At 42.4% G+C, this 21,420-nt stretch overlaps 4 protein-coding genes across 7 annotated transcripts in view; all 4 read right to left on the bottom strand.

Annotated features, from left to right (window-relative positions):
- Positions 1-9,425, bottom strand: part of LOC117605925 (limbic system-associated membrane protein) — a 164,996-nt gene extending 155,571 nt beyond the window's left edge. For all 4 annotated transcript variants that reach the window (XM_034327765.2, XM_034327773.2, XM_034327755.2 and 1 more), the window contains exon 1: positions 347-9,425. The gene's annotated coding sequence lies outside the window, so the exon portion shown is untranslated. The remainder of the gene's footprint in view (positions 1-346) is intronic.
- A 138-nt stretch (positions 9,426-9,563) lies between these two features.
- On the bottom strand, positions 9,564-12,885 carry LOC143305694 (uncharacterized). Its single transcript, XM_076690259.1, has 2 exons — positions 12,476-12,885; positions 9,564-12,120 (listed from the first exon to the last, which is right to left on the bottom strand). The coding sequence occupies exons 1-2, from the start codon at positions 12,883-12,885 to the stop codon at positions 12,093-12,095; spliced, it is 438 nt and encodes a 145-aa protein (XP_076546374.1). The 3' UTR covers positions 9,564-12,092.
- On the bottom strand, positions 9,564-16,074 carry LOC117605970 (uncharacterized). The gene is made up of 2 exons (XM_034327873.2): positions 14,793-16,074; positions 9,564-13,319 (listed from the first exon to the last, which is right to left on the bottom strand). The coding sequence occupies exons 1-2, from the start codon at positions 14,898-14,900 to the stop codon at positions 13,026-13,028; spliced, it is 402 nt and encodes a 133-aa protein (XP_034183764.1). The 5' UTR covers positions 14,901-16,074; the 3' UTR covers positions 9,564-13,025.
- A 2,922-nt stretch (positions 16,075-18,996) lies between these two features.
- On the bottom strand, positions 18,997-21,409 carry LOC117604380 (uncharacterized). The gene has a single exon (XM_076690319.1). It carries the CDS (start codon positions 20,394-20,396, stop codon positions 19,872-19,874), a length of 525 nt encoding a protein of 174 aa, XP_076546434.1. The 5' UTR covers positions 20,397-21,409; the 3' UTR covers positions 18,997-19,871.
- Positions 21,410-21,420: the final 11 nt, after the last annotated feature.

Consider the following 21,420-nt stretch of genomic DNA (forward strand, 5'->3'; position numbering starts at 1 on the left):
TAAATGCTTCCTGAACTACGAGTAAATTACGCCATTGTCTGATAATATACATTCAGCGTATTTATACGTGCTTATTCGAACATTTATAGCAGCGAATGTGCATGCATTAATACGTTTTGCATATCAACACTTCCACGTAAAGACATACGATACAAACGATAGAATACAAAGCTGTTAGCTTTGATCCCATTTGTCGATTCTCGATCTTATATGTGTACATTTTTATGCATTAGAAGATAACGAACTATATGGTCAAATACAATCATTGGAAATATCGTGTATACTTAAACATAGTCTCTTTAGAGTTTATCATGCAAAAAATTAATCAAACTTTTTGAATACTTACGACAAGAATGGCCGCCATTGTGGTGGGAGACGCGGTGAAAATTTAACCTTCTTTCTTCAACGGATTCTTCATCACCTTCGACGAATAATCCACAACTGAGTTTAAAACTTAGTCAACTTGCACTGTTCGCGTATTAAATCGCACAATTTTCACCCGGAAATATCCAAAAGATTCGAAAGAACGAGAACCGAAGCACGAGCACGGTGAACGAGCGCGGGAAGAACTCGAAAGTGCGAGTTTAAACGATAAAACGTACATAAGGGTTTCTTTCCAGCACTACGATCGTCGCGTGTTTTATCGCTCGAGCGACACCCTAGCGGCTCGGTCGGTAATCAACGAACACTTCAAATTTCTCGAAGAGCTCAAAATCATCCATAGATGTCATCAAGTTAATTGCTTTCGAATAACAATAAAATAACATGGCGTTGACATTACGATCGTTCGCGCGGGAAAGAACTAATTAGAAAAATCGTAATTTCGGTACACGTTGAGAAGTACGCGATGAAAGGTGCGTAGATATTTAATATCGCGATACAGTCTCGACGAAGGACAACAAACTACTGGCATGTCTGGCCCAAAGGAATTATCGCCGAAGTACACACGATCTTGAGGGTTTGTTTTGTTTTGAAGCATCAACGATCTCGGAGCAAACCTGTAAGCATGTACGAAGGAACATTCTAGCCGAAGACGTCGAAAAGGTAAGTCGAACGATCATTTACCTTATAATTCTGACACCTCAACGCATTACCGCCATGGTATTAATATTACTAAATATATAGGTTATTCTAATTATCAGAATATATTGATAGCTCGCTATATTGGCGTAACCTCGATGAAACCTGACAATTAGCAGATAATGAGCGTGCAAACTTCTAGCCGACGTAATTATTCACAGCGTTCTAATAATACACTCGTCGACGGTATGGAATAAAACTGGATGTAACGCATTATTCAATATATCCGCTTCGTTGAACGAAGGGTATCGCTATCGGTTTCACACGTTGAATTAAAACATCAATTGGTAATAGGGTAAAACACGTGTAACACGATTTGAATGCATTCGCACGAATGAATGATTCCATTCAATTGCAAATTAGTAAAAAAAACATAAAGGCAGCTGGTAAAAAGAGCTGATTGTCTTTATTTAAAAATAAAATGCTCTTAAAGATCGCTTTAGATTTATTACGTTGTTTGGTATACTAGACGTGGATTCGCTGTTATAAAAGGAATCACGGACATAGTCGCGGGCGCCAGGACGTCGCGACGACGTTCCTGTTATTGCGTCGTTCCTGCCCATCCAACTCTTTGACCAAGATCGATAGTGCACGGAAGGATAATAACCGTTTGTAAGTGTACATCGGTGTATATCTTTAAGGTACACGATCAACGATCATATATAATCTTCTTCGTCAAATGACAAGAGCGTATTAATTTCACACCCGGATCCAATCGGATTAATTAATACCTTTGACAGATTACTCGTCGAACAGTTAATTGGTTACTCTTCCTTGCGGATTTCCTCTCGATTTCGTTTCCCCCCCGGAGAAACCTTACCGCGTAAAGCTTAGCGTTAACGATTGAAAGCGTTCGATCCGGTTAGTGCAACTCGTCTGGTTCTTTTTTTATCCATCAATAATTATTTTGTCATTATACAAATTTGTCGATTAACGCGCAAACGTTAAAAGCGACGAACGAAGAGTCCACTCGACGAATTTAACGGCTAGACATAAGATTTTACGGATGACGTATCCGCGTGTTGAAAAGGCTGATAATTACATAAGTTAATATCAGAGACACGTGGTTTCTCGAGAATTTCTTTAACAAGATATGCTTGACGGATGTTCGTGGGGACATGCATATTGGTTATTATCGTGTTCCGCGGCAAATGGATTTAGCTGAAAAGAAGGCCACGGCGTAGTAGGCCAACATGGTATTGATTTCGGTCGGTCGGAGCTCTCTGCATCCGTGCTTTCAGTGTCATTTGAGTACGGCGTAGATACGGCAGAAAGGTGGGAGCCCTGGTGCAGCTCTCATTCAGTAAATTTTCATTTGTACCAATGAAAATTATGAAAAAAGCCAGACACGCTTGATCGCGAGTAAGCGTCACTTTTTCTTTTCTTTCAATTTAACTGTGAATACTCGTTAGAAGGATCCCATTCGATCGCGTAACACTCTTTCAGGCAAGAGCGATCGTTAACCGTGCTGAAAAGAAAACGAAACGAAACGAAATCGAGATTATTCAAGCATCTGCATCGAATGCATATCGCGGTTTTCGCTGACCGTTGAATGTAGTATTTATAGCCGGATGAAAATATCGTCTATCCGGAAAGATTCACGCGTGACGATAAAACGTGCGTGGTCCGCGGCTAAATAGCAAGTATCGTGTCATCGTCTAATAATCCGTCGAATCATTGGACGTTTTGAACGACCGAGAATTCAAAAATTCATTTAACAACTAACGAGATCGGTCAGGAAATAACTGGAGAACAAAACGCTGGCAAGTGCGCAGTTTTAGACTTTAAAACTGCCGCATAACTGGTCGGTAACCGGTCGATGGCAAAACCTTACACCGACATCTGTATGGAGGGTAGAAAACCGATACAGAAGCCCGGCCAAGACTGGTTTCCCTTGAAAAAGCGAATCGGTCTCGGCAGACGGCAGCAGAGAACTTCCATCCAGATGGATATCGTCCTTGCTGAGAATCCAAGATCTCGTATCAAGGTCGATCGAACCTCGAATGAGATCGGTTCGTCATACGCGCGATACATTTGAAACTATGACGCGAAAACGATCGTCACGTTTCCAAATGCATCGACTAAATTGTTACAAGTTACCGAAATAATTGACAGATGATTATTTGGGCGCTTGCGCGCGTCTATTTGCGCGAATATTTGGCAATAAAGACGGGTCGCGTCAGGAATTTATCGCGGTTTAAACCGTGCCAGAGCTGTTCATGATCGGTGTCCTGCTAGCGGCGTGATACGCGAATGCACAATCAAATTTGTCGCTATAAAAACAACATCGGTTATCTAAATCGAGCCTGATCTTTGCGCGATCGAATCACCGTCTTCTACGATGTTACATCTTTTTAACAGCCGTTGCAAATGTCGTTCATACTGACGCTATCATATTTTCTTTTAAAACGTTCCCTCGCGTGTATCGCGATCGAGATGTTTCGCGCGATGCCACTAATTCAATATCGAGCTAAGGATCTGTACGCGCTTTATCGATTGTGCCATCGGAGTCATTCGATTTGCACAATTAGGAAGGCGAATCGATTGCGAACGATATTGGTATCGCGATTCGAATAGTATCGCGTGCGCGCCAATCAAGGTGTCAGATGCCAAGCAGATGGAATTGTCGCGCCAACTGCGTACGTTTCGATCATTCGCAGCAAGGGTGGACAGCGCCCCTTAAACAGTCCTTTTTCTTACCACGAAACTATCATGCAGCTGCATTCCAGCAGCATTCGCAACAGGCGAATTTTAAATGACTCGAGTCATCCGCATCTCCGCGTCTGTCCACGCGATCGTTTCGTTCATACCTGATTCATATGGCGCGTAATACGGCAAACGTTCGTCTAAATTTAACCATTCGCGTTACAGCGAGGAACGCGTTTAATCAGCTTTGTCGATATCTTCTTCTCCGGCATGCATATGGATGAGGTAGGATTAGGATAGGTCATAGGAGAACGATTCTGCAGCTGCGTAAAGGTGTACCTGGAATTTTGCGATTATATTTCGCAGCCAGTTTAGAATTCAAAGATAAAAAAGATGAAAAGTGTCGCTCGTGTATCTATTATAAACGCGAGCCGACCTTTGACGATCGCGGTTGCACCTACGTAGATGACGTTAACTCCTGGCGTCACGTTGGATTCCCTGTTGCCTCGGGCCAATCTGCCGATGAACTGCCACGATTTGGCAGCGATCGTGACAGTGTACTTGTAGAAATACTCACGTGGGTGTCGAGACGACGCGTCGCGATCCCTAGGCGCCTCTCTTTGCCACGACCTGCGTCGGTTTTACGCCGAAAATAACAAGGTAGACGCGGTGACTTACTTATAAGTACAGACGCGTATGCCGATCGCACGTTCACGCTCTCTTTGCATGCTACCAAGCCACTGTCAAATATTTCTAAACCCAGGCTGTCGTCCAACCGATTCTCGATACACCGAGCGTCAATTGTGCGTCAAACTTGCCCGGTTTAGTCGCATCCGGGAAAACGACGGATGTTAGTTAGTCGGTATTTCCTAGAAATCTGTGTCGGTTTCTTCGAAGTCACGCTATCCCTCGATGCACGGCCAAAAACCCTGTCTACCTGTCTCTTGTATTTAACATTGACACCGCAAACATTGCAACGCTCTCGCGAGATGCGTTCAGTTTCTTCGCCCTTTTTATTCTTAAGAGAATTGACGATCGTTCGAAGGCGAGCGAATGTCAATAGCATTCTTATTCGAATACAATTATCACGGTTATCGAACTAATCGGGTGATCGGCACGTGATTGAAAACAACTGTCGGTTTTGTAACGATTGCGACGAGAATAAAAGCATTAAATGCGTAAACAGAACTCTTGTTTGCTTATTTGGCGAGATCAGAGTTCGTTTGCTATGACTAATTCAAAGATCAGAAGCAAACTGGAGACAAATGCACGGAAATAGTATGGCTGTTACGTATATGGATAGATTCGCATAGAAATCAATTCCGTTTCCTACTAAAGTAGCCATCGATATCGATGGACGACAAACATGTTATTGCCAGTTGCAAATTTTCTTCACCGACGCAGCATAACTTCTTTACCGTATTACTGTTCGTCGAACGACCGTCAATAGGCGTGCATTATTATTATTAACAACTATCCTGATAAGAACAGAAATAAGTGGCGTCTCTTGGCCGGGCATCGACGATGCTTCCTCCTCGTAACGATAAAACCTTTCCGATAACCCGAAGGGCATCGAAGACATAATTCATTACAATTCTCTTGCCAATTGTGCGACGATAACGGAAAATTCTTAACGAATCTTTTTTCTTCCCCGATATTGCTTTGACGAAAATTTGTTTTTCAACTTTCGTCTACGTAAACATGAACGTTGCGTACGATCGCATAATCGCGTGAAAGAAATTTCTAATTATAAAAGTTGTTCGCAAGTTCGTCGCTGAAACCGACATTGGCGAGGTTCGAGGATCAAGGATTTCCTGCTACATAGTATCGATAGTAAAGTAAGTGTAACACGTCCTTGATTAGCACGATTTTCCGGAACGGAGTTTCGTTTGTTCAAGAATTTATTGTCTCGAGTGTCTCGAGTGGGATCTCGTCACGATGAGTCGCGACGTGCTAAGAGGTTCGATCGCTCTCTCGATCTTCGCGGTTGTCTTCTCGAATACAAACAACCGGATAAATCACGATCCTGTAGATTGATCGGTCGTGTCGCGTGCTGATCGCACGAATGCTAGAACAGTTGCATTCTAAGAATAATTCGTACCGAGTTAGAAATAGTATTGTCGCGCGAACGTATTGATCACCGACCCTATTCCGTACCAGCCAGAAAGTCCATCGACCTGAATTCTTTGCCGAACTGCGTTCTACCTGTGTTTCATTATTTCCTCGGTCCCTCGGTAGCCTCGCACCGGCGTAGTCGGTCGCTCTACGAATAGCAAGGTCTCGGAGGCTCGGTCTCTCTAAATAGACCCAATTTCGAGTTAAGTAATTTGTTTGTTTGTACGCAAAGCGGCTTGAAATACCGTTGAATCGAGACATCGTTAACGCAACTCCCGCGACTACCTTTCGATCCTGCATCGGCGCTATGTATCACCGGTCGACACTCTCGTTCGGCCAAGGACAGGGTGCTCTCCGTTCCAAGGCCGAGCCTGTTCATTCTGAACCGCAGCGTACTTTACGGTCGCGAGAAATCGTCGCTCGATAGAACGAAGAGGATAGAGCGTATCCTATCGCGTAACGGACGACGATAGAGAGCGAAAGCGGAGTGTAGGTGGAGGCTCTGAGAATACCGATATACAGGCAGATGCGTTTGGACGAATTCGGAACGCGATATCAAGCCGTGGGTGTCGTTTCCGTTCCTTCCTGCATCGCGGACCACCGCGACGAATTGATTAGCGGCTGAGGAACGATCGCGCTGGATCGGAAATTCGCGAAGCGCGCCGATCTCGAGACCGGAAGGCGCCATCGTGGACGAATCGGAGATATCGACGCAGCACGCGATTTTATTTCTCTTTCCTGTTAGCGACGTTTCGCGAGGCGCCAGGTATTTTTGCCGATGCAATTTTCGCATTAATAAGTCAGGCAATGACACACCAGCAATCGTACGAGTCGAGTCCCCGCGTCGCGTCGCGTGGAAATTTCCATTCGCGGAAAGCATTGGCGTAACCAGACGCGCATTCCGTGGGTAAAGATCCTCGACTCGCGTTTCAAGCCTCGTTCGTTCCGTTCTCGGAGGTGTTCGATAAAATTTCCAACCAAAGAATCGTTCGACGAAAGGTGGGAGAAAGGAGGAAAATCGGTCCTGGCATTTTCTCTTTGTTCCAGCTCGATATCGCGGTTTAATCTTGCAAAAAATTTTACTGATAACGCAGCCGAGGGACAGAGATTTTATTGACAATGTCACGTACTTACGTACGTACGTACGCGGGTAGCTTCGAATCTCTTACTCATATCGATCCTCCTTATCTTTCATACTTTTCGCGATTGTTCCACGGATCTTGATAATGAGACATGCCACGATAAATTATAAGATTCTTTCAAGATTTTCGCGATTGTTCCTTCGACTAGACGTCGGAATTAAACCGCGAGAGTATCGATATCCCGCGATATCGCGTTTCCAATAACTTTGGCGCAGCTTCCTTTTCTTCATTCGAGTAGAAACAATAACTATATGTTTGCTTATTCCGTGGCTACGCTTTGCGAAATCGATTTACTCGAAGGATAATTCTTATTCAAGGCGCTTATCGAACAACCGTAAATCCGATTGCGTTAGAACGCTTAACGATTACCTGTCAATTTTTATCACGCAATGACAATAGGTGAACCGATAAGAGATTTCACGGTAACCGATCTCGCAATGCGAATATTGCAGAACGATTTAAATTGTCAGGGTGCGATTCGTTGCGTCGACGAATTTAATTGAAAACACAGGTTGCAGCATTCTTCCCACTCTGTTTTCAAACTTCACGAAATTTCGCAGATTCATGACAGAGGAATATTCTCGAAACTCGAGGCTTTTATCCTCTCAACTCAAAATTCAAATCGAACGCTGTGCAGTTTGAATATTATACGGTATCGATCGGCCGAATTTCAATTCCTGAACCCAGGAAACAAGTCAAAGGTTGTTACGTCCATAAGTCAGGTTTATCGAACTCTGGGAAAGTAACTTTGTTCAATTTTGCAAAGTTTCGAAACTGGTTCAATGAAAAAGTAGAAACTTCCTCTCGTATCTTCAGCGATCGAGATTCCGATCGGTGATATATACGCTAATGACGAATCAACGCGAATCACCTAATCATGAATCATAATAATTCCGCGTAACTCTGATATCGCGGCACGGTCTTTGCTGGTCATCGTTTAATGAACAACCCTGTCTGTACTTATGTATTAACGCGTGACTCATTATGAAAGAATCGATGAATGATCTATTACGCCTGCGGTTGCATCTGCAGTGGAATATTGCTTTCAGGATAGGTAGGAAGTAATATCTCGAAGGTATTTTAAAACTCATTTATTGAACATGACATAAAAATCACGATACATGATAATGATAAACCGAGTCTATTGTAAGCTTTCAAACTTTAGATACATTAGTCATTTATTATCTTCGCTTGTAATATCCTTACTTGAATGTCTTATATCAAACGCTAACGGATTCATTACCTTATACAAGTAGGTATAATTATATTTATGGAATGTGCACCCATCATCTCGCTTTCTTTCATACCTTTTTTTTTTTCTTCTTTTTTGTTCTCTTTCGACGATGATCGTAGTCGTTGCAAATTCGTTAGGAGATAAGATAATAGGGCTTTGAAAATTGTCATTTTCGGAAACAGTTTCGAGACCGCAGAAAAGCGAGCGTTACGGGTTTATTTGTTCAATAATGAAGCCGCTATGTAGGAAAAAAGGAATAATAAATACAGAAGGTAAAAATCGAAAGATAGTGAGGGGATGATAGAGGTTCGCGATGGCGGAGGACGATTTGTCGTGAAAAATACGACAGCCGTTCCTCGAGTCTATCAACCATGTACACGCTACATTTTTATGTAATCCTGGGGATTTTGGCAGTGACATTCAATCGTCATGGATGAGGAGCAAGGGCCTTGAGCGATCGTTTCGTTAACAATTAACAAAAGAAAATTAGCCCGGAGGAAAGCACTTTTCTCTACTATTTTAAATAATTTCAATAAAAAGAAGAAAAGTGCGTACTACGATAAAATTTTAGGTTGCTTCAGGCCGTTAAAAATCTTTTATTCTACGTGTACCAAGGTGTTTTATTTTCATTTCGAATATCGTGCTTTAATATATACATATGTGAAAACAAAAGATTTCTCCAGATTACTCGTAGCTTTCATCTCCTCAGCCACGCGCTAAAAATCAGCTCAAAATATCCCGAGTGAGGTATAACGAATAACCGTAAAATAGTTGTAATAGTAATACAAAAAATAGTTAAGTCGTCGAATAATAAATTATATAATATTTATGTATATATATATATATGTATGTAAGTATGCATTGTATGATATATCAATACATGCAAATATACTTATATATGTTCACATATATTGATACGTGTATACATATTCATATAGCTTTGTAATCGCGCGAACATTGTGACCGTAGAATGAAAGTGGATCGAGTTAAAAAAGAGCAGCTAGAAAATATATACTTTTAAGCCTATCATCGTTTTCATTGAACGAACGTTTTACAAAACATTTTCACCGACAAAAGGGCAAAACGCTACGCGTAAAGAAGCTAAGAAAAACCAAGAGTCCCAATCCACGTTTACTCCGCGGTCCGAGGCCGCCGTAATAAATAGATCGTATTATCTCGTCAATCTTTAAACTCTAATAACACCACTGTTTCTAATCAGTACAAATTAACCGACGAAACGATGGAGCGGGAAATCGTCGCGGAAATTCGCGAGTTTGCGCGATCCTCCGCGCGTTCCAACGTTCCGTCAAGCACCACGTTTTATAACATCCGATCGGTAAATTCTATTGTTTCTTTTTTTTTTTTTTTCTGTTTTTCTAAAGCAGTCTTACATGAAACGACAACATTAGCGGATCGGTTCCCTACGTAGCATTCAGCTTATTCGTGAATTTTTCCTCTTTTCTTCTAATTTTGCGCCTCACCGATTTACTGCAATGGTTACTAATTAAAGAAAGATACTTAAGCTTCAGGAAATATGTATATATATTTTGCCGAATTCCCTTTGTTCGTCCGAATTTTTACAGAGAATTCGAATAAAATGCAATTTGAGCCGTTTCGATGCATTTTTTTTTCGCTGAACGAAGAAGGAACTTCTCGCTTCCGCTGTCAAAAAACGCGCGTTGATTGACGGAGAATCGAAGCGTTCGTACGAATTTTCGTCGTAACAATAAACATCTCCTCAACAACAATTTTTCCTCTTTTTTATTTTCATTTTTCGCTTTATACGATCATTGCAAAATAATTCTACCTTATAGCTTACGGTATCACAGAGTTACACGCGGTATCGTTTAATTGCTCCCACTTCGTAATTTTGCAAAAAACGATAAGGAGGAAACGCGTAATATTACTTCATATTTTTGTTTTTCTTTCTTTCTCTTGTTCTTCTTTTGTTTGACAACGAAAAATACGGGCAAAATGGTGGACGCAGAAGATGTCGTCGGTGTATCACTATGCTTTCGACGTAAAACTTTTTATCTTACGCGTGACATACTTAATACTGTCGAATCGAAAAAGAGTCGATAATCTTGCTGACGTTTGTAGCTACGTTGCAATTAACGGAAAACAAACAATATTACATCGTACCTTCGACTGCTCGATGGAAAAGAATAAAAGCGTAATCGATAAGACATAGTTGCGCGGGAAAGGCAACCACTCTTATTCTTTGGTCTATGATTATTTTCATCGCGCGTTAGAAACGAATTTAATATATATATTTTTTTCTTCTTGAAATTACACGTAAGGTATCTCTGTGATTTTTCATTCGATGCCTTCGAAAGACGTCGTTCTGCGTCCGAATTTCGAGGACACTTTTCTCCTTCTTCATCTTCGATTTCCCGGGATTTTGATCACTTCGGTTAGAAAAATTGTTCGACGTACAACGGATAACAGATCGCTTAATTTCCGACGGAAGTAATGCGTTTATACTATGCAAGAATTTAACAAACGCTTCGTAACGACTAATCAAAACAGCAAAATCGAGTACCTCGGGCGCGGGACAGAGGAAAAAAGCGGTATACGATACACACACATCTCGATACACACACTGCGAGGATCGTTTTTTAAGAAAATATCTCTTTCGCGGTTTAATATCGTCACCTCTAGCCTAGAGTGTCGTGTGCGAATACGATCGCATCGAAACGATACCGTGAACGTGTTTCGCCTTATATCATCAACTGCGAACCAATTGGAAACCGAATCGAGCGAACGAAAACAAATCGAATCGAATCGAACCGATTGGAGATACATCGAAAGTTTTCCAATAATAAGAGTACACGAGTATCGTCTCGACACGGTAATTGCTACTCGCGTAGGTCTTCCAATCGCGTGGAAGAATCGCGAGACGACGTAACAAAAGTTTGAAAATAAATATGTACGTGTGTAAGTACAGCTAATATCTCTCGCTCGAACGATGCGCGATTAAAATAAGTCTCTCCTTAGGCGCCGTTCCTTTCATCAGCTCTCACCTATATGTGTATAATATAATATATGTATATGTAATATATTGTGACCCCTGTTTCTCTATCTGCTTGCAGATTTATTTTACTTTATTTTCTTTTCTTTTTCGCGCGCACGCACGCGTATTCCCTTTTGAAGGCAGCAAACGATCCGAACGTTAACGACGAAAACGAGCGTTTCCGGTTGTCCGTGTGCGAGAAGCTCTTACGGGAACAGCTCCCTTGAATTGGAGCCGAGTTACGCCTCGTTTAGTCGACGCCTGTTTTTTCTTTCTCTCAGCCGGTCCTAATGTTTCAAAAACACACATTCACCATGGTTATCGTTTGCGTAACGAGTGAAAAGCTCGACGTGGAGAATTCGAACGAAAGTGAACCGCGAGAAAAATTCGAAAGATCGGTATGATTCAATGCTGGATCCGCTCGCGGCACGATCGATTACTTTAATGAAACGAAAAATAATGTCGCGTGTGACGCTTAAATCGAGTCGTGTTTTTTTTTTAAGATTCTATACGCGCGATAACGTAAGAACGAAGGAACTAAGCTTTTTTTCAGGTGCGGACATTGAGATCTTGTAACGATCCCGATTTGGCCGCGAACCTTGCGCGACTTACACGCCTACGAATGTACACTTGAACGCGTACACGCCATTATCGAGAACGACGAAATTCCCGTCGCGATTATGTACCTCTCTTTCCCTTGGTTTAGATGCCACCTCTTCGTCGGTTCTCTTCTCTCGTGCTCCCTCGTCTTCCGGCTTGCATCGCGATCGTTGCTCGTTAAAAAGAGCCTCCTTCTGCATCGAGTAGCGACTCGTTCTTCCCTTGTTGCTCTCTCCTTTCTCTCTCTCACTTTCGCGTCTCCTTAATTATTTTTCTTTCCCTGCATCACCCTAAACAGATTCTCACAGTTATCAGAAAGAAATCGCGATTCCCGCGATCGTTCCGATTGTTATTAGGATTTTTGGAAAGGAAAGCCGCGGCTGTCGATCGATTCTGTATCTTTAGCTTTTCTCCGTTTGCTTCCCCATTTTGCTCGTCTGAAAATGAAACACGAAAACGATCTGTTGCGAATTCTTCTGTACGATCGAAGTTAACGGGCATCTTCGTGAATAACGATCCAATCAGGAGAAATTAGAGGGGGAAAAAAGACTTGAATTGATTTTCTTTTTTTTTTTCGTTTAGTTTAACTTCGCGAGGTTTCTGCTTGGTCGGAGGAGAAACGTAGAAGAGAGCGTAGCAACCTACTGGGTACCAGATTGTGTTCGGCTGTTGGAAGCAACGTCGGCCTCTATGTCTCCAACTCTTGCGAGATCTTCTTTCGAAGCGATCGAAACGATTCCGCTGACCTTGGAAAAATCTTCTCTCAAAATCTTCCGCTCGCTGGTGATCTTTGATCTTCGATATTTCCTCAACGACGACTGCACGTTCCAAGGATCTTTTCGAACGATCGTGACTTTAGACGATTTCGGTAGTTGACTTTTCCTTCGATTTTCACGATCGTTTCGCTCTTCATCGATGTCATCGTCGTCGTCGTGGCGATCCGAACACGAGACTTTCCCTTGTTCCGTTCGCTTCGTTTCTCGTTTAGCACTTCTGCTCCTGTCCCTGTTCCTGGTGCCGCTGTTGTTGTTGCTGCTATTGTTTAGGTTTACCATGCCGAGGGCGACGGATCCGGGCAGGATCGTGCGACCACGTTGCTGTTCTTGGTGGGGGCGGCAACGGGTGCGGAGGTGCGTCGGATCTCGATCGGTTTCGAGCCGGGAATCGGTGGCCGGCCCGAAACCCCCTGGCTGTTTCACGACAAGTTTCTCTGGTCTTCTGCGTTGTCCTCAGCCTTCTTCAACGACTTCTTCAACTTGTCGACCAGTCGGTTGTGGAACTTGTTCAAGGAGCTCGAGCTGCCGGTTTTCGGCGGCGACGAGCCGGTGCTCTTGCTAGGGCTCTGCAGCGAACTTTGAGACGCCCTCGAGGAAGTCCTCGAGAAGTGGCGCGAGGTGAGGGGCACCGAACGGTGAGCCGGGGACGTCAAGAAGTCCGAGCCTGGCGACGTGGACAACGAAGGGCCCTCGGATTTCGAGCATTCCGACACCTGTCGACATAACAAACATACCGATTTCCTTTATTCAAACCCTTCCTCGCCGGGGATACATTAGCGACGGCGTTGTGCCTCCTACTACTCGTCGTTTGCCTTTCAAAAACGATCGCGAGATACGCGACTGCTTTCACTTCGAACCTATATTTCATATTCGACTGGATCGCGATGATCATCGTTTCATCTGACTCGCAACTTTGATACTTTCGAATTCTCTTTGCTACCCAACGCGACGGGTGAAATCTACGTCGAGAGCAACTTCTCGACGATTCGGAACGGGAATCGGTAGAAATGCGAAACGCGTTGACAAGTTCAACCGGCACGTGGTGAGGTCGCGTCATTAACGATCGTTAACAGCTATCCATTAGGATCCCGTCAGTCGGACAACGCTTCCTAGCTCGAATCCAACGACGCGTTGCAGACAAGGCCGTGCGATCGAAGAACAGTGGTTCGCAAACCAACACGTAATCGCAAGTTGCGACCGCGCACGTGCATCGAACGGCACCAACGGCACCAATTCGTCGACACGGCGAATTTCTCGCCGCGGATTCTCGCCTCTTCTGCTTGCGGCCAATTACATAATCCACCGAAGACAAACGGGTCACCGATTCGTGGCCATGCGCCACCCGGACGCAAATAGTAACCCGAGCGAGAAAAGTTACCCTCGCGCAACCATTCGTGCGCTTTTCGCATTTAAACTCTTCTTCTATTCTATATATGAAATTCATTTCATTCAATATCTTATAGAAGTTTCTTAGAGTAATTAATTGGGTCGCAGAAGGTCAACAGCGTTCTTTGATCTTTACGTTAAAAACAGCATTCTCATCGATTCAAATATTAGATAATTACTTTGATTAGATTGTAACGGTAACGATAGCGAAGCGATAGGAATCGTCGGTGTGTCCGTATCCGACTGGGAGAATTGTTGATGCCGTTATCGGTAACACAACGGATCGTGGCGCGATTAAGAATGATAAGGCACCGATTATCGCGCGATACGTTACGAAACTGAGAATCAAAGTTGCGCAACCTACGTCACGCCGTGCGAGAGAGGTATGCTCGAGAGTTCCGCCACGCCGCGCCGCGTCCCTTCGTACAAAACCGTGTCGGCAAAGAGATAGGACATTTTTTGGGAATGATTTGCCGTATATGCCAATGGAGATTTGAATTGGTTCGATGAAACGCTCGATGGCGCTGCTGGTTTATAGTTCAAAACAGGCGGCAATCGTTCGACTAGAGATCTGGAGAAACGGATCGCTGGAATGCCGAGTAATCGCGAGAATTTGCCAGTTACCGTTGCGCTGCATGCATAAAATAGCAGGTCTAGGAATCGGAACTCGTGGTCGATGATTCATCCTCGCGTAAGCGCGATCTTCCACGAATTATTCCTACAAATTTTTCATATATTTCGATCGCTATTTTCCCGCGCTTTTCTTTCGATGCGTCGCGGAGAAATACACGCTTACCCACCTTCCTACTACGACAAGCCTGAGGATTCGAGCACTCGGAGGATCGTCGACTACGGTTGGTCTTGTAAATGTCCCACTCGTTTTTCACAACAGGCATCATAAACGCCATCTCGACAGCAACCGGCACTAGCAAGCGCGCACACTATTCCTCTTTATTCCACGCGAAGAAGCCTTCCTTTCCTCGCACTGTACACACTCGTGCCTCGTCCTCGTCTTTCTCGCTCCGTCTTTCTGGAAAGTTCAAACTGGACGGTCCCTCGGTGCGGCGACGAACACGTTTTACCCTTCCAACTGTCGATTTCGTCCGGCACTTTGCGCGCTATTTTCGCGCTAATTTTTTTTTTTTTCTTTCTCTTTTCTGTTTTTATTAATTGAAAATCACAAATAAATTATCTTTTACAATTGTTATTTATTTCGACAAACGCACGCAAACTGTTTTTGCTGGAGGAAAAGATCGAGGATCTAGTTGACGCCTGGGTCGATTACGTGTCGGTGCGACGGCGATCGGTTTTTCGTGTTCGATGAAATCGGACGATGCGTGGAGATGACGTGTGGCCAGTGCTGATCGTCGGTACGCTGCAGTCCACGTTGTATCGCTGTGTCGACTGGAAAACTGCATACACCTCGTGCGCTTTCACGGATATAGCTCTCTCGTTTTACGGGTAGCCTCGGCGTGCTGCCTTTTCAACGATTGTTTTTGATCTGTCGCGCGGTCGCGTGCGTCCGGTCGGTGCAGCAGTCTGCTACGGAATGAGCACGCCGACGGTCGTGTGGGTAGGTGTAAATGTTAGCCCCGGTGGGGACGAGCGCGCAAGCCTATTGGCTCGTTCTGAGGCGGGACTCCTACGTCACGGGTTACCATTGATTTTCCAATGTTGATACACACAACGGCATGACGTTTCGGATTGATTTTCTGGCGGCGGTTCCTGCTGGATCGCACGTATCGTGGCCCCGCGAAACGTCAGCGCGCAGGAATGCTTCCTTTTTCTAAAAAGGGATCACCACCGATATCCCCAAACGAGAACCGATTTCCTGCCTTTCCCGCCCTTTTCTTTCCTTCCTTCCTTCCTTACTGATCCTCCAGTCCTTTTCCATTCGCCGGTCCCGAAATGCAGGGATCTACCCCAAGGTCGTCGATGAATTGCACACCGTGTCGAAAGGCCAATAGGAAAATGGTGCACGTGCGATGCACGTTGACGAAGTGCCGAATTCTTTGCAGCGATATATTTAGAAATTACCCGGCGCCTTGTATTCCCGAGCTATTGTTCCGCACCGACGCTCCGATTCAAGATCGTGCGGAATTCTGAGACGCAGTTTCGAAGTTCAGCGATGCGACGAAAAGAAAATCGGTGATAACTGGTTATCGCCGCGTTTAATCGGTCATTGTGATTCAGTAATTGCCTGGATCTCGTGTTACGCATCGCGAGGCGAGTTAATTTGAAAAATTCCGACCGATGCGCCTATTTTTATACAGAGCGCGTTCAAAATAGTTGCAAAAATTCCCGGAATGTTTATTCCGCAGCTGCATCTATCGGTAATATATTACTATCAGTTGATATTTAACTGTTTTTTATTGGCAATCGGTGTAAAATCGTCAGTCGATCATTTCTTAAAATAACGGTGATAAGGATGGGAACTGTTTTATCACAAATCAAATATAGGTATATAGATTTACCATGCCCAACCTTACAAATTCGAGGGTAGTCAATTAAAATTTCCTCTATTTTTAAATATTCACTTTTGCAGTAATGCCACAATAATTTGTCATGCATTTAAAAAATTTTTTTTTCTTAATTACCAACCTGTACGATCCATCGATCTTTCCTCCACGATGTAGTTCCTAAGATCATCGTTCTAAAGCTATGGTGGCGCACCAGGACAGCTGACAATTATGATTTTCAGTCGGTATTTCAGATCGTAAGTTCACGCGGCAACTACGATATTTTAATCATACATCGTATTATTGATTTTCATAAAAAGTAAATTTATTTTATTCGCAAAGGTACATGTCTTTTGTTGAATAAACGTATGTCATTCGCCTTACACGATTACACGGTCGTTGATGAATTACAGGCCAATGAAACAGTGAAAAATCACACTTTTTTCCGCTTAAGTACATAGAGCTACGCGTTCGTGGTTTGAATATTAAAGGAACTTTAAAATTCGACTTAAATTTTTAACTTAATCGCCGGACTATTATTCGCAGCAGCCTCTAATTCTCAAATGGATACCTGCTTGTACTTGTAGTAGTTGTAGGATCATTGCCACACATATCGGAAGCTCTGTTTTGCGCATTTAAACTTTCTTTCGCTACGGAACACCCAACAATTACATGAATTTAATATTAGAACGAAATAGTTCCCTCGTTTCTCTGACGATCGATGCGCTTTTTATATATTTATAATCGTCTAGCAAAAATCTATCAAAGCTGTTGACGTATCAACTTCAAAGTCGCGTTTATCGCGCGTATTGCACTATTATTTGCATAAGAAAGTACGACTCGTTCGTATAATATAGGATACGCACTCGTTACATTATTCCTTTTCTCTTTAAACGAAAATACAATCTTCGGATTTGTCTTATAGTTAACGACAGGTATCGAGATACCATTCACTGTACGGATTTTTTCAACGTAAAAACTAGAGAGTATCTTTGGCACGGTTTAGAGGTATTTGCAATTATTCTCTGAACCATCGTTCTCGTTCGCTTCGTTCGATATAAGCTGCGAAACCGCCCCTTTATCCGCGGTTCGTGATAGTACGCAAAAAGCACCGGATTACAAAAGATTCAGACGGATTCGTTCACGGCCATTTGGCCCTTTCTATGGATTTGTAGCATTTCCTTCTTCCTTATTCTTTTCACGTACACGCACATAATATGTTTTCCCTTTCGCTTGCAGAAAATACCTACTTTCCTTATGTTATACAGTATACAATTACGACTTACACGCTAACAGATACTTTACTAATACCTTTTTTTTGGCACAAACTCGACGATCACACTGATTACGAACATTGAAAATATCCTAATTCACTGGCTCTCATACGGAGAACTACCCAAGTGTTACACTCACTTATTAATGAAACTTTGCCAGCTTGTAGAGCTCGTCGAGCTGAACACGCCTATACCCCGTTTTGTGGGCAGACGGCTAATTGTTTAAAAGATATTAATAATTAAAGTTAGTTACTACTTACATTGAGAAGTATGACAGACTCACAAAACGCTTGACTCGCAATCTGAAGGTCCACGGTTCAGATCCGTGGTTCACAAGTTTTTTTTTTTTATTATAGTTTATTTCTTTTTGAATAACTATTACATAGAAATTATCATCAAAAAAAAAAAAAAAAAAAGAAAAATGGGAACCGAGGATTTGAACCGAGGACCTTTAGATTGCGAGTCATGGATTCACTCCGTGGTTATACACATGACTCGCAATCTAAAGGTCCTCGGTTCAAATCCTCGGTTCCCATTTTTTTTTTTTTTTTTTTTATAGATGATAATTTTTATGTAATAGTTATTCAAAAAGAAATAAATTATAATTAAAAAAAAACTTGTGAACCATGGATTTGAACCGTGGACCTTTAGATTGCGAGTCAAGCGTTTTGTGTGTCTGTCATACTTCACAATGTAAATAGTAACTAACTTTAATTATTAATATCTTTTAAACAATTAGCCGTTTGCCCACAAAACGGGGTATAGGCGTTTCATTAATAAGTGAGTGTAACACTTGGGTAATTCCCCTTGTTTATGTACATCGAGTTTCATAAAAATAATGTATTCTTTTAACAGTCCTTTGAAAAATGGCATCGTTTCGTTAATACTTTAGCGCAAAGAATTTATTTTGATAACCGATGCATTTATTAATGCCCTTCATACTTTGTAATTTTAATTCGAGCAATTAAGTACTAGTAGCGATTTAAAAAAAGGAAGTATAACAACAGATTTGTATAAAATTTAAAACATACGTATAAACAACAAGAAAAAAAATTACGATTTATTACTTAGGTGACTATTAGACGCTGGATAAATAAATAAATAAGTTCTTCGTGTGGGAATAATAAAATAATGAAGGGGATAGGAAAGAAATTGTTTCAGTTTCGCAGTTCAAAGGTACAATTCGAGTAAAGGTGGATTCTTTGATGGTCTCGCAAGTGATGTCGATGCTTGAATCGTTTCTTACACCAGGCGCATTGAAATCTCGGCCCGACGCCGCACTCGAGCCGCAAATGCCTCGTCAAGTTGCACTTGTGGGAATAAGTACGTCCGCATTTCGGACAGAGAAACGGTGGACCCTCCTCCAAATCCTTCAGCACCTTCCAAACTGCAACATCGTTTTAAGCGTTCCGTCAAACAATCAGCTTTACGTTCGATGCAACGAAAAGGAAGAACGACGAAAGTAGAAAAAGCGTGTTGGCACAGCAAAATAATGTTAACAATGACAAAAAGGATATGGTAATTTTGAAGGCCTTATGTCGAGTCATGCTGTCGCAAAATAATTATATCTTTCTTCGAAAAATCAAGCCTCGATGATCGAATTGACTGCATATTCTGCAACTGAGATTAGTCCGCTGTGAACAGTAATTAGGTATCGATTGATTGCAAATTACTCGTAACATGCAATCGCGTTTCTATACAACAGCCAGTTAATTGAACATCGACTACTCTATACGAGAAAGCAAATTCTTCTCTAACAGCTTATCCTTCGAAATAATAACATTTCATTAATACAAAATATTTATTTCTATTGGCGTACAATTGTAAATATATATTCTTCTCTATTCTTTAATTCAATGGCACTGTATCGATCGATGTGCGTTCACATCGAACAGTCGGCAAACCTTCGTACTTTTAACAAATCTATTAAAAACTTATACTTTAACATCGTTATAAAAACATTTGTTATTACAATACGCAACAAGATAAACGAACGTCATAAATTTACGTAACTCTATCCCGTATCGCGTAATCTCGTTTAATATAAAAATCAACAATGGCAGCAAGTCAGTCTGCGTGTAATTACTAAACGATAAGCGAGCAGAATTTATTAGAAACATTATCATTGGAACAGGCTAGTTTGTGATTAATGTTTCTGGTGGGTTCTCATGTGCAACACCAAGTTGTGCTTGTGTTTCGATTTCTTGTGGCACACCGGGCATTCGAATTGCGGTTCGACGCCGCACTCGAACCGGATGTGCCTGCTCAACGAGTGCGGTCTCGTGTAAGCATTTCCGCAACGGGGACATGAGTAGCTCGAGGAATCGCGGATACTCGTGGCCGTAGCATTCTTTCCGATGAACGAAACCGCGTTCGGTAGATTCTCCAGTACTTCCTCCGAACGGGCCGAGTCCTCGTCGTCGTTTCCGGTACCCTCGATCTTCCTGGAACACTCGTCTTCGGAAGCCGGGTTCTCGGTGGCCATTTGATGACTTTCCGCCATCAATCGAAGATACAGAGTCTGATACTGATAGTACCATTCGATCGCTGCACCTGGCGAGTACTTCCGCTCTAAAAAATAGACAAGGGGATCAGTATCGTTCCGCAGTTCCTTAAGCTCGCTTCCCTGGAAAATCTGGAATTTCTCTGACCGATGGTTACCACCGTTCATACGCGTCGATAACCGGGCTTACGTGGACTTCCACAGATTAGGGGACACATTTAACCGATCACCATGAAAGCAATTATACTTAAGTGAAATTATCTTGTATCTCCGTCGCGAAGATCTTTCGCCTCCGCCCTGTTCGCTGTATATTTTACGAATAAATGGGTAAGTCGCGTCGAGTGCCGTTTGGACGTTCAATGCCACGTCCAAATGGCACATCGAACGCGATATACATCTTTCATTCCCTGTTAGATCTCTCGTTGTTTCGCGAGACGATTTTAAGGACAGGTTAAACCCTTTCAGCGAGTGTTATGGGCACGTTTACGAGCATCAGGTTCACCACATGGAGAAGCCGTTAAGATTAAATAGCGCGTTAAGTTTTCGTACAAGCAGCATTAAACGCGTCCTTCTGTTCGATCGATACGTATAGCATTCATTGAATCGACAATTATTGTTTTTCATTTTTTTTTAATGAATTGCTTTATTTTGTAAAAAAGATGAGCGAGGTTCTTGATTCGTGTACAATGATCAGTAAGTTGAAAATTGATATCGTTTGTTATCAGAAAATAGAACGATAGCCGTGATTCTCAAGAGTTACAACCCTTCGCCGTTGTGTTATCCTCGTATACATTTAGATAATGAAATTTACACGCTTAGCATACAAAATAATCAGAAGCGTCCGTATTTACAGTCAATATAATCGGCTTGATTAACGACAAGTGATAACAGTGCGTAAAATTATACTTATTCACGATCGTTTAAGGAACATTTCCTTGTTTTCAATATTCAAAGATATCGATTACATGTACAAGTAATTTAACCATGGCTCGTATTCGACGAATCCTGCCCCGTTATATTATTGTCGCACATAAATGATTCATCCTGTATAAATAAATAAATAAACGTTTATAGTGAACATCGATTGAGTGTGTAGCGAGAGTTTTGTTCCATATACGAGTCACAGTAGCGAAATTCTTTAAGAAACGACAATTTCCTAGAGATTCGTAAAAGAGTAACGTTTTAACGAAGT

The sequence above is a fragment of the Osmia lignaria genome, chromosome 9 (genome assembly GCF_051020975.1).
Source record: "Osmia lignaria lignaria isolate PbOS001 chromosome 9, iyOsmLign1, whole genome shotgun sequence".
Classification (NCBI taxonomy): domain Eukaryota; kingdom Metazoa; phylum Arthropoda; class Insecta; order Hymenoptera; family Megachilidae; genus Osmia; species Osmia lignaria.

Excerpts from the sequence above, each read along its gene's own strand:
- LOC143305694 (XM_076690259.1), bottom strand. The coding sequence starts at position 12,885 with ATGGTAAACCTAAACAATAGCAGCAACAACAACAGCGGCACCAGGAAC. Across the intron at positions 12,121-12,475 it reads CGAACACAATCTGGTACCCA|GGTGATGCAGGGAAAGAAAA; the intron begins GTAGGTTGCTAC and ends GAATCTGTTTAG.
- LOC117605970 (XM_034327873.2), bottom strand. The coding sequence starts at position 14,900 with ATGGCGTTTATGATGCCTGTTGTGAAAAACGAGTGGGACATTTACAAG. Across the intron at positions 13,320-14,792 it reads AGGCTTGTCGTAGTAGGAAG|GTGTCGGAATGCTCGAAATC; the intron begins GTGGGTAAGCGT and ends TTATGTCGACAG.
- LOC117604380 (XM_076690319.1), bottom strand. The coding sequence starts at position 20,396 with ATGAACGGTGGTAACCATCGGTCAGAGAAATTCCAGATTTTCCAGGGA.